The 13,581-nt window shown below is 35.6% G+C and overlaps 1 protein-coding gene across 1 annotated transcript; it reads left to right on the forward strand.

Moving 5' to 3' along the window:
* The first annotated feature begins 1,955 nt into the window (after positions 1-1,955).
* On the forward strand, positions 1,956-13,179 carry LOC127659913 (protein ABHD18-like). Its single transcript, XM_052149902.1, has 13 exons — positions 1,956-2,084; positions 2,986-3,094; positions 3,272-3,356; positions 3,495-3,595; positions 3,728-3,803; positions 3,883-3,967; positions 4,069-4,096; positions 4,224-4,362; positions 4,476-4,565; positions 8,305-8,406; positions 8,581-8,962; positions 9,610-9,772; positions 10,689-13,179. The coding sequence occupies exons 2-13, from the start codon at positions 3,003-3,005 to the stop codon at positions 10,741-10,743; spliced, it is 1,398 nt and encodes a 465-aa protein (XP_052005862.1). The 5' UTR covers positions 1,956-2,084; positions 2,986-3,002; the 3' UTR covers positions 10,744-13,179.
* Positions 13,180-13,581: the final 402 nt, after the last annotated feature.

The raw sequence follows: 13,581 nt of genomic DNA on the forward strand, positions 1-13,581 counted from the left end.
TAAATAAATGGTTATTTAACAGGAAAATAATGGTAACACTGCTGCCAGTTGGTTCCTGTTTTTTCTGTGATTCACAGTAAATTCCTGTTGAAAAACATTACGGGGAGTGCACTGTAAAAAAATATTAACATGAATTAACTGTTAAAATAACAGGAAAATAATGGTAACCCTGCTGCCAGTAATTTCCTGTTATTTAACAGGGAAATAATTAACAGTCCACTTATACAGCATTAATATCAGTATTACTTTGGATCTATGGTCTTGATGAGACACAAGGAATGATGGTAAAATATGACATTGTAATAAATGTTTGTTAATATAATATAAAATGTCAAACATTATTTATATGTTAGTTAAATAACTTTTGGTAAACAAAAAGATTACCTGAGCAGGGATTGTCACCATTAACGTGTTAATTCCTTTGAGGTCCAGTGACTCGTTTTCTCCGTTAACCGCTACTATATCCTTCAAGAATACCTTCTGCAGCGACTTTGCTTTAAGTCCCGAGTTTACAGTTATTAGAAATCCTATAAACACAAGAGTTAGAGATTTGGGAATGCCTGCCATGTATTATACAGATCCCAGAAACACCACGCGACTCCAGAGGACTGTCTAACAACAAGGAAAGATGCATTTTAAGAATAAACATAAGAGATGTTAGAAAGCGTTCATATATTATTGTTATTTATTTTATATTTTTTTACAAAATTACTAGACACTGAAGGTTTATATTGAAAAACCTAATTAATGGACTAAATTAATTATTGCAATGCATGTGTCTGGAAGAACAAAAAAGAAGTTATATAGTGTAAATAGAATTGATTACAATCCTGGATGCATATCGACAACAAACAGATTGCATAATGTATTATTACTTGTGGGCGGGATAGGGGCGGAGCCTACATGTGATTACAACGCATTCCTGTTTGCATGTATTACAATGCTCATATTCAGTGATTGCATTTTTAAACTATGTATAAATATTATATTTATATACATTGTAAACATTTATAAAATGTTAAATATCAACTATTTGCAGGTTAAATATCTACATTGATTTTGTTTAGCAAATATTATTATTTGTATTTATTTAAATTGAAAATATAAATATCACTGTTCATAAATAATTATGAATAACACCAGACACTGAAAGCATATTATTATAAATGTCTAAATGATCTGTATGTTTTACATCAAAGACACAACTGTAAGAGTAGAATTGTTTCAAATGTCTGAATGAACTAAATTAACTCTTTTCACTGATACTCATCATATTTTTAACTTTTGCCTTGTTTCAGAAATAAAGCTATGCACAATGTTTGATATAAAATGGTAATCTAAATGCAATAACACAAAAGATTAACATGAACTTCTTAATTTGTTGGAATTTTTAATTTTTTATGAGCCTTTCCTTAATATGAAATCTTTTCAATAAATGTAAACTAAGTTCAGTGGTCCAACCATGCAGTAAATGAAATTAATGGTACCGATAACCTGAATGTGTATAGTATTTTAAATCACACAATTTATTGTAATTTAAAAACAGTTCTAAAGGATCTTAATGGAATCCAGCCAATAATTAAATTAGATCACACTGTTTAAATTGACATTAGGCTATTTAATTGATTGAGTCATATTACATATAATCTCTATGTCATCTTTATCAGATATCTACTGGACAGGAGTAGAAAATTGCATGGGGAGCAATAGGAGTTGAAAGATTTACTTTTGATGACTGGGGCATTTATCCTATTAGGGATTATGAAATTGCTTTTGGGAACTGTGTGTTCAAAAAGATCTAGAGTTGTTTTGTGATATTATGTTGGAATCCCATAAAAAAATTCCCATTAGTATCCTTTAGAATTGGTAGATTATAGAATTGAATCTGAGCAATACTGCCATCTGCTGGCGCTGCTGTGCACAACACAAGCGATGACGATCGTAGAAGAGGAAGAGTTTCACACGGCACTTCCGGTAGTGAACGCTGGCGCTGGACCTGCAGACGGAATTCGCCCTCTGACATGTGCATTGATCCCATTTCCTCAAAGACACCAAAATCTGCGTATTTTTAGTTTGAGCTACAGGTATACATCTTTTGCGTTGTGTTCATTCATTTACGCTTAGTTTTCATGTCTTTCATAGGTTTGGAGAGTCATGCAGTTTGTGAAACTCCATCTCTGACAGCTGGTCAGATAGATTAAGACAGTCAGTGTGGGATGTTTACGTGCCGCTTTATAAAGTTAAAAGCTGTTTCATATGATGGTCAGAATACCAGAAAGACCACATTTCCTTAACCAACTCATTGAAGTAGGCCTATCTTTGAGGGATTTCAGCATTGAGATATTGAGTTTTTGCTCAAAACTCGCTTAAATGACATGTTCTGAAGAAGCTAAGACACAGCTAGGATTTTGCAGATTTGGAAACTGGAAATTAAATCATTGTCTGAGAGTCAGTTGCATCCTCAGAAGTCCACAGATAGACAGATTGCTTTTTGTAACAAGTGTACTGTTAGTTTCGTGTGTGTGTGTCCCTCTAGATAGGTAATGTTGGCTTGACAAAGCCTTGTCTGAAAATGAAACTAGTTTTAAATATTTGACGTTTCTTTGTTATCCAGACATTACAACTAGTCAAATTGCATCAGCTAGCTACTTAAGTCAGATAGACCATCAAATAGAGAGAGAGTGCAGTTCAAAGGCCTGTTGGGTTTTTTTTTTTTTACATTTTAATTTTTTGACAGTTGTAGTTTGAATTAAAGCGCATGAGTCAATGTAAATTTATGGGATAAAAATTGTTCACTGTGCGAAAACTGCAAGTACAATCAACTATAAAAGACACGGCACTCCATTTCAGAACAGTCTGTGCCAAGTTTGGGGGGTGTAGCTGGAAAGCTGTAGGTGGAGTTAGTGTTAGTTTTGAAAAGACCCTTAACCAAGTTTGCAGAATAAAAGTATGTTGGCTTTGTCAATGTGTTTCTTTCTCTTGCAGAAGAATGTTTATTTTCAATGGGTGTGAGCCGGCTTGATGTTCTTTATAGAAGGCTTCTTCTAACCAAACTTTTCATTCAAGGATGGGGGAAGCCAGAGGATCTGAAAAGGTACATTGTACCAAAGACAAACACTATGATTAAAAAGGAAGATCAGACTAGTGGGGTGCAGTTAATACAGAACATGTTGATAGTTAATGATAAAATATGGATTAACAAAATAATGCAAAAATAAACTAAATGTAAAACTTGTTTAATTTCATGTAAATTGCTTTATGGATAATACAGAATATTCGAGTTTCGGAAAATCATAGGCAACAGGGAGAGGTGCAAGAATCTGGTACCAGTGGACTATCCGATATTAATTGACAAAGTAAGATTCATTTCTGTAAATTCTTATCATTATCAGTAACTATTTTAATTTTCTCTTAATGAACAGTTTCTCTTAATTTGAAAGTGTTTTTATAGTTTTCTAAACACCTATTCAGTACAGAATCCACTTTACCCTCAGGTAGAGGATCACACAGATTGCAAAATTCACAATGGTCATTTCATATCACCGTTGGAGCACTTTGTACCAGGCATCTTGCCAACAGAGTCCATCAAAGCCCGGTAATCAAAACAAGCACACGCAAACATCGAATGCAAATGTGAAGGATTAACATGGCCTGTTACTGTATGACTAAATGGCTTGTATTCAAACTACTTTCAAATGAAGACATTTTTTTCCAACCTTCCCTGTAGATTCCAATTCATTGTACCCAAGAAATGGAAGAGACACAGACCAGTCTGTATTCATTTGGCTGGAACAGGAGACCACGTGAGTTTGCAAAAACTTGTATTGTCTTGTCTCTATAATGTCATACTCATCAGTTACATTTTTCATGCACATTTTTCAGTTTTTCTGGCGAAGACGAACCCTGATGGCTAGACCAATGGTGAAAGAATCAGGCATGGCGTCGCTTCTGTTGGAAAATCCTTATTATATCCTTAGAAATGCTAAACATGCATGTTAGACTGAAATGAAGACCTATAGTGTAAACCTCCCAACTCACATTTGACACTTCCTTGACTTTAAGCCGCACATGGATACAGGAAACCTAAAGACCAACTGTGAGTGTGTATCTAACATGCAGTAGTTAATATATCGCTTAAGTGTTAAGTGGAAGCTGTTGATGTCTATGTCTTTGTGGTATGAGAAATGCATGTTTATACTTTGTATAACGTGTGCTTTATGTAGTCGCTCCAGTCTGAATAATGTATCAGACCTTTTTGTGATGGGTGGAGCCCTTATCCTAGAGTCTGCAGTCCTGCTACACTGGTTGGAGAGAGAGGGATTCTGGCCTCTAGGCATGACTGGCATTTCTATGGGAGGACATGTAGGTTCCATTTGGCTCTAATGTTGTTTCCTGTCCATTGTGTTTACAAGAACCTGTTGTATGTCCAAATGTAAAATCAAATTGTTTTTTTTATCTATGTATTTACTTCCTAGATGGCATCATTAGCTGTAACTAACTGGCCCAAACCGATTCCGCTGATACCTTGTTTATCCTGGACTACTGCCTCAAGTGTTTTTACTACAGTAAGATTTCAACTTTTTCCTTTACTGTTTTAGCAGCAACACATTAGACATATTGAGTAATTCTCATGAACCTAAGCTTGATTATGGCAATGAGGATTTCTATATAAAATATTGATTATGAAATTCTATTTTCAAACTTGTGTGCTCCATCTTGTCTACAATTATTTATTTATTTATTAGCTTTTTAAAGATTTTTGTGTTAATTACATCAATGGGTCCAAATAAAAAATTAGCACCATTTAATGTATAATAAATGGGGATCGCACGGTTCATTCTGAGCAGAAACTGTATTTTTTCGTTCCAGCTCCGGTGTTCCAATTGGTAACCAATTAGAATTAAATAAAAGTTAATAGCATTCTTTTGACAGTACTCTGTGCTAAGGGTGAGTGATACATATATGCCAGTTGCGGTGTTGCCAGATCTCATAAGAGAAACAAGCGACCAGGCCCCGTATTCAAAACGATTTTTACCTTACCACTAGGAGTCCTCCACAGGGTTCCTAGCTAGGAATTTGTGCTTTAAACCAATTCACAGAACTGCTGAGAGCAAGTTTTACTAAGGAAATCTTAACTTAAAACTAATAAGAATTCACGTTTTATTTGCACACTCTTTTAAATCGCCCTCAGTGATTGGTAGGCGGGGAACTGCTATTTGTCAGGTAAACCAAACGATATATATATATATATACACACACTCATACATACATTAGGATAGATATAGTTGATGTCAGAAGTTTACATACACATTAGCTTAATACATTTAAACTCAGTGTTTCACAACTGCTGACATGTAATTGTATCAAACATTCCCTTGGTCTTGGATCAGCTAGGATCACTACTTTTAGTTTAAGAATGTGAAATGTCAGAATAATTGTAGAGAGAATTATTTATTTCAGCTTTTATTTCTTTCATCAAATTCCCAGTGGGTAAGAAGTTTACATGCATTTTGTTTGTTTTTGGTAGCATTGTCTTTATATTGTTTAACTTGGGTCAAATATTTTTGGGTAGCTTTCCACGAGCTTCTCACAATAAGTTGCTGGAATTTTATCCAATTCCTGCTGACAGAACTGGTGTAACTGAGTCAGGTTTGAAGGCCTCCTTGCTCACACATGCTTGTTCAGTTCTGCCCTCAAATTTTCTATCGGATTGAGGTCAGGGTTTTGTGATGGCTACTCCAATACCTTGACTTTGTTGTCCTTAAGCCATTTTGCCAAAACTTTGGGGGTATGCTTGGGGTCATTGTTTATTTGGAAGATACATTTTCAACTGAGCTTTAACTTCATGGCTGGTGTCTTGAGATTTTGCTTCAATATATCCACATAATTTTCCATCCATGATGCCATCTTTTTTGTGAAGTGAACCAGTCACTCCTGCAGCAAAGCACCCCTACAACATGATGCTGCCACCCACATGCTTCACGGTTGGGATGGTGTTCTTTGGCTTGCAAGCCTCACCCATTATGGCTAAACAGTTCAATTTTTGTTTCATCAGACCAGAAGACCAAAAGTAAGATATTTGTCCCCATGTGCACTTGCAAACTAGAATCTGGCTTTTTTATGGCAGTTTTGGAGCAGTGGCTTCTTCCTTGCTGAGCAGCCTTTCAGGTTATGTCGATATAGGACTCGTTTTACTGTGGATATATATACTCATTTACCTGTTTCCTCCAGCATATTCACAAGGATTAATTTGCACTTTTCTTACCAAACTATGCTCATCTCTTACGCTTATCTCCTTCCTGAGCGGTATGATGGCTGTGTGGTCCCATGGTGTTTATACTTTCATATTATTGATTGTACAGATGAATGTGGTACCTTCAGGCATTTGGAAATTACTCCCAAGGATGAACCAGACTTGTGGAGGACCACAATTATTTTTTTTGAGGTATTGGTTTATTTATTTTGATTTTCCCATGATGTCAAGCAAAGAGGCACTGAGTTTGAAGGTAGGCTTTAAAATACACCCACAGGCACACCTCCAATTCAGTACACCTCCTATCAGAAGCTAATTGCCTACAGGTTTGAAATCATTATCTGGAACTTTCCAAGCTGCTTAAAGGCACAGTTAACTTGGTGCGTGTAAACATCTGACCCACTGCAATTGTGATAGTCAGTTAAAAGTGAACAATCTGTCTGTAAACAATTGTTGGAAAATTTACTTGTCATGCACCAAGTAAATGACCTAAACAACTTGCCAAAGCTATAATTTACTAATATGAAATCTGTGGAGTGGTTAAATTATTTTGAATTACTTCAACCTAAGTGTATGTCAAATTCTGACTTCAGCTGTAGATAGATAGATATAGTGCCATGGAAAATAATTTTTATACAAAATTGTTTCAAACAAGATATAACATAAACAAAAGCACAAAATACAGTTTTCATTTATATATATATATATATGTATGTTTTTTTATGTATATGTACAGTGATAATTATTTATGGTTCTTAAAAAGGTCTTCAGCATGTCACAGAAGGCTACATTTAAAACGTGTAATTAGGCCAAGAAATATGTGTTGCAGTGATGCATCAAATGTTGGTCCCTGATTAAATTTTTCTGTTTAGTTTTATGTGTGTGTGTGTGTGTGTGTGTGTGTGTGTGTGTGTGTGTGTGTGTGTGTGTGTGTGTGTGTGTGTGTGTGTGTGTGTGTGTGTGTATTATTAATCATTCATATATTATATTGTTATCAAGGTTGAAAAATAATCTCCCTCTGAAGCGATGCATAGGGAAGAAAATAAAACAAGATAAAGGTTAGCGATTTCAGCTATTCTACTTTCAAAAGACAGATGTTGGATTAGCCACGCCCCTAATTTCCCAAACCCCGGACTCCTAAGATACCAATATTAACTTTTGAGAGCAGAAACGATTGTTAAATACAACAGAATAAAACTGCGCCCTCAGCTGACAACTGTTATGAACAACATGACATAAAAATGCATTAAGAATAATTCGCGGCAACAACAACACTGAGAACGTTCAAAATGATTGACAGCCAGAAAGTGTCAATGACTGCGGACACATTTTTGTTTGCTGTTTACAGAGTCTAGAGCTTTCACAGAGACCGGTGCGAGATCTCATGACACTTATTTCATTAATATCTTTCAGTGAGTAGGAACATTCACTTGGAGCACCCTTAAATATTATATAGTTTACAATGATTTGAGTGTGAGCTGAATGAAATCACTTTTTTGTTTGAATTAGCCTATTACTGTAGCATATTAATGCTGCCTGTGAGACATGTCAGATTGATTATATTTGTTTGGGGGCATGTAAATTCAAGAATCATAGCTTAAACAAATTCGTATTGCTCATAACTTAAGTTTTAAAGTTGAATGTTGGCTTTACATTTTAGTTTGAACGCATGTTGTGTACTGTAAATGAATAATAACTATAAATACTATTCATTTAGCAGTTTTATGACAAGTAAGGCTTGTGTTGAAAAACTAAATTTTCTCTGTGGCAGCACAAGTCAAGATAAAAGTCAGTCATAGTAATAGTTTAACTACTGTACTTGCAAATGGGAACTTCCCAGGAGGACATGAATGCAGTATTAGTTACACGTACCTATATAACTATAGGTGGATAACTTTACCCACGATGATTTCATTCCTGTCAATGTACTGAGAACCAAGTGTTACTCGCTCCCATGTAAAAAGATTAATGAGTCACAGATCTCAAAATTATATGTATATCTTCAACTAACTTAGAAATAAAAGAAAACATTTATATCCTCTTTTCTGCAGGGTGTTTTAAGTAGAGCTGTAAACTGGAGGGAACTTGAAAAACAGTATGCTGCACATACAGCATATGAGGAGGAAATCATCAATATGCTGGAGTATTGTGGGGTAAGTGTGCTCTTCTAAATTTACGTGGTTTAACGTGAAGTAAACCACAAACTAATCAAGATAAAGAGGCTATAATAAAAAAGGCTATAATTAGTGCCATGTACAATATATCACATAACTGATCATAAATGATAAAGGTGCAACACAACTCGCTGACACACCCTTGATTTTCAGACAGATTCTTTCCGGATGGGCCAGGAATTCGTGAAAAATGCCCCAGGTAGCTTTGACAGACTCACAGACCTGTATCTCACCGATGACCTCCTTAACCTCCATTCACCAGAGAAGGACCAGATGGGGCTGCACACATCAGCCTCGTGTTCTCAGCCTGGAGGTGGAGGTCACACCTCAGACTCAGCCTTGCTGATGGGGCGGAGAGAGAGAGATGGACTGGATCAGATGCTGTCTGCTGTGAGCAGCAGTGGGGCTCATTTGGACATGCTACATGCAAAGAACATCACCTACGGGTCAGGCCAGCAGCAGTCTCTGCAGCAGGAGTCCCACTACTTCATGAAGGGAGTTATGGATGAATGCACACACATTGCCAATTTTTCAGGTGTAAATTAGTTTTTGCTTTACAAGTGATATGGTCGAGTCTTTGAATATTTCCTTTGAACAAAAAAATGAAATGTCATTATTTACTCTTTGTATAAAAATACAAGTCATATGCACACATGTTTGGTCTTTTTTGGAGCTTGACAGCCCCTGCTCACCAACTAATTGCAATTGATAATGTTAATGCTTTTGTGTCCCAAAAATGGGGAAAGCTGTGGTTTTGGAACAACAAGAGGCTGAATATATATCTTTTTAAGTGATTTATTCCTTTAACCAGAGAGTGCAATAACAACATATTCTCATTCACAAAATGCCTTGTGTAAATGAGTGTGGGGCAAAGGATGTCTCGTTTCTCAACAGCAGACAACCAAGGAGAAACTTAGTCAATAGTTCTGACACCTCTGAATCCAAACCAGGAACTCTAATTACTGATGTGAAGCACTTCCTCATAGCCACTGCTTTCTGTAGTCACTTAAATATATTCAATTCAGTAGACATTAAGAGACTTGACTAAAGATTCAGGAGATTGATAGCAGCCTGTTGTTCAGTCACTGTGTTATTTTCTCTAATCGAGAACATGCATCTTTGTGGCAAATCAATGTGAATTCCAGTGGTACTGTATTTGATCATCTCGTTCTCTGTCTTCAGTGCCTGTAGATCCCAGTCTGATCATAATAGTCCAGGCAAAGGAAGATGCATATATTCCCCGCACTGGAGTTCGCAGCTTACAGGAGATCTGGCCTGGCTGTGAGGTTCGCTACCTCAATGGAGGCCACATCAGCGCTTACCTCTTCAAACAAGGACTGTTTCGGTGAGCACTAATTTACATATTGCAACTTGTAAAAAGTATGTGGTTATAAAACCATCATTAAATTGTAACATTGCTACTTCAAAGAACGGAGCTCCTTGGAGAACATGAAGGGAATTTTCTGAAATAGTTTAGTTTTTGCATTCCCTCACAAAATGGCTTGAGTACAGTAACCATAGTTAAACTACGGAATTTGTAGAAAACTCACAAATACCATAGTAACTTTAGAATTCACCATGGTTTTACTACAGTAGTTCTTACCACAAAAATAATTACTTCAGAATAAATATGATATTACCATAGTTTTCCCTGTATTATTACTTTGGTAATACTAAGAATTTTGTGGTAAAAATAGGGTTACTGTAGTAAAACCATGGCAAATTGTATGGGTATGGTTTTTACTACAAATAGCATAGCTGAACTATGGTTACTGTAGTAAAACCATGGTTAATTTTCATAAGTGATGATACAGCTATTACTTTGCAGTGCAAAATGGTTAAATATATATTATATATAAATGTATATTATATAAACAGATTTTCCCACACAATTCAGCATGCAAGTAAAGCTAGAATTTGCAATTCAGTAAGCAGATATTGTAATGTCATTGCTGTTGGTTATATTTTGAATGCAATCCATTCTATCAATGGATGTCAATGTGAGATTTTCAAAATGTCATATTTCTTAAGAAGTATAAATGTCTGATGTTATAGACAAAACAATGTTTGAACAGAGTCTTTATGTTAAGTGTTTTTTGTTGAATGAATTACAGAAATGTTAGCACTTTTTGTTTAGTGGTTTAGAACAAACCCTTACCAGAATGTTTGAATGTATATACACAGTGGTGCCTTACAAGCACTGTAATGCAAATTATTTTTAACCATGTACCCATAACCTTTACATGATTTTTGACCTCCAGGCAAGCAATTTATGACGCCTATGACCGGTTTCTTCAGAAGTATTCCAACTTCTAGCCATGGATTTTTTGGTACTCTGTACAGACAAGAATCGTGGCATTTAGAAAGTATGATGTGGAAAACAATGAATGTGATGGCCTTGATATAACAAAGGACTTTGTAACTGCAATGAACAACCTTGTGCTACATAAGGGAGGCTGTGTGCAGCATTTGCACAATACAAAACAACAGTCTACTTGTGTGCAACCCATACAAAACCTTGTCTTCCTGACCCTGTTGCCTTTGATCTTGTATATCATGACTGAAACATACTTAACAAGGAAGGGACAAAGATGTGTCTCCAAACTCATAATTAATTCATTTAGTCATCATGGTGTCTTTTAACCTCTTAAAGGGGCAGGAAAAATGTGTTTTGAATTGTGGAGTAAATGAGTGAAGTGTGCTGTCAGTAGCTCTGCTAATCATGCTTTTGATTACTTGAAACTTCAGGTTCAATCCAAAGGACATGAAAATGATTATAAGATAATTGTATTTCCCCAACAGCTCTCAGACAATCACAATCCATATATATATACTATATCTATGTAATATATATACACACATACACACACACAGTTGTGTTCAAATAGATAGCAGTGCGTGAATAAATTGCAAATATTTTTAATAGCTTTTATTTCCATATTTCAAATGTAGTGGAAGCATTACACATTCAATTCCAAATCAAAACATTAACAATTCTTATCAAGTCTGTGTTATTCTTTTACAGGACGCAAAGAAAAGGAATATTAATCTGTTCAAACAAATTAGCAGTGTCGACATTTTTCTCTTCAAACACAATATTTAGTTGGATAACCATTGTCTTTGATAACTGCTGCACATCTGCGTTGCATCGAGTCAACCAACTTCTGGCACTTAAAAACAGGTATTTCAGCCCAGGATGAATGTCACAGTTTTGGGGTTTTGCTTCAGAAACTGCATTTTTAATGTCACTCCACAAGTTTTCAATGGGGTTGAGGTCAGGGGATTGAGCTGGCCACTCCATTACCTCAATCCTTTTTTTCTGTAACCAAGATGTTTCTTGCTTACTCGTGTATTTGAGGTAGTTGTCTTATTGAAATACCCATTTCAGGGGCATTTTCTTTTCGGCATAGGGCAACATAATCTCTTCACATATTTTGATGTATTCAAACTGATCCATGATCCCTGCTATACGATAAATAGTCCCATCACCGTAGTATGAAAAACTTCCCCATACCATGATTTTTGCGCCACCATGCTTCACTGTCTTCAGTGTACTGTGGCCTGAATTCAGTACCCGGGGGTTGCCTGATGTACTGTCGATGACCACTAGACCCAAAAAGAAAAATTTTACTCATCAGTCTACAGAATGTTACGCTATTTCCCTTTGGGCCAATCGATGTATTCCTTGGCAAATTTGAACCAATTCTGCATATGCCGTTTTTTCAACAATGGTGCTTTTCGGGGGGCTTCTTGCTGATAGCTTGGCTTCGATCAAATGTCTTCTGACTGTAACAGTACTTACAGGTAATTTTAGATCATCTTTGATCTTTCTGGAGGTGATGATTGGCTGATTCTTTGCCATTCTGACTATTCTTCGATCCGTTTTAACAGTAATTGCTTGTTTTTTTGTTGCCATTTTAAAGCATTTGAGATCATTTTAGCTGAGCATCCTATAATTTGCTGCATTTCTTTATACGTTTTTCCCTCTCCAATGAACTTTTGAATCAAATTACGTTGTTCCTTCAAACAATGTTTGGAATGCCCCATTTTACTTAGCAATTCATAAGGAAATATATTTGATTGTGTGAAACAATTGCTTCCCTTTCTTAATGACACCTAATTCTTTAATTAAACTCCACACTTCTATTATTTGAACACACCCTTTCAATGAATGAGTCAAATACTCAGAACAAGCAGCATGCATGTCATGAATGTTGGGTCTGTTGTTTTTCTATTACACTAATAGATCTACAAGTAAATTATTTGCAATGCAGAAATATCACTACTACTAATAACAGTGGTTCATCTTTTTAACACAACTGTGTATGTGTGTATACATATATATACATACATAAACCACCTGCCAAATATTGTGTAGGTCCCCCTCGTGCTGCCAAAACAGCTCCAACCCGCATCTCAGATCAGCATTCTGAGATGATATTCTTCTCACCACAATTGTACAGAGCAGTTATCTGAGTTACTGTAGACTTTGTAAGTTCAATCCAGTCTGGCCATTCTCTGCTGACCTCTCTCATAAAGGCCTTTCCGTCCACAGAACTGTCGCTCACTGGATGTTTTTTTTTTCTTTTTTGCACCATTCTGAATAAGTTCTAGAAACTGTTGTGTGGAAAATCCCAGGAGATCAGCAGTTACAGAAAATACTCAAACCAGCCCATCTGGCACCAACAATATATACATATTGTAATCTATAAAATGGAAAGAAAAAAATTATATTTATTTATATATATATATATATATATATATATATATATATATATATATATATATATATATATTATTATTTATTTCCATTTTATGTTTTCCAAAGGAAATTAAGAAAACAATGGACCTGTTTACCGACTTATTGAGTAGTGCACAGGGTTTCGAGCTAGTGGTCTTGCCATTGTAGGGCCTTCAACTTCTAAAACTTATTTCAGAAACAAACCAAAAAACTATTTAACAAAATAAAGAGCCCATGAGCTGTTTTAGAGCTAATGAATGCAAATTAAAATCTTTCCTTCATTAGCTCTAAAATGTTTGTGAATATTAGTGAATGTAATATTTACAGTCACACTTCTCATTGAGACAGAACTATAATGTGTTAAGTGATGATGGTAACTAAATATCAAAATATACATTTTCTGTGAACTGCAT

This window comes from Xyrauchen texanus, chromosome 19 (assembly GCF_025860055.1).
Source record: "Xyrauchen texanus isolate HMW12.3.18 chromosome 19, RBS_HiC_50CHRs, whole genome shotgun sequence".
Taxonomy (NCBI): Eukaryota; Metazoa; Chordata; class Actinopteri; order Cypriniformes; family Catostomidae; genus Xyrauchen; species Xyrauchen texanus.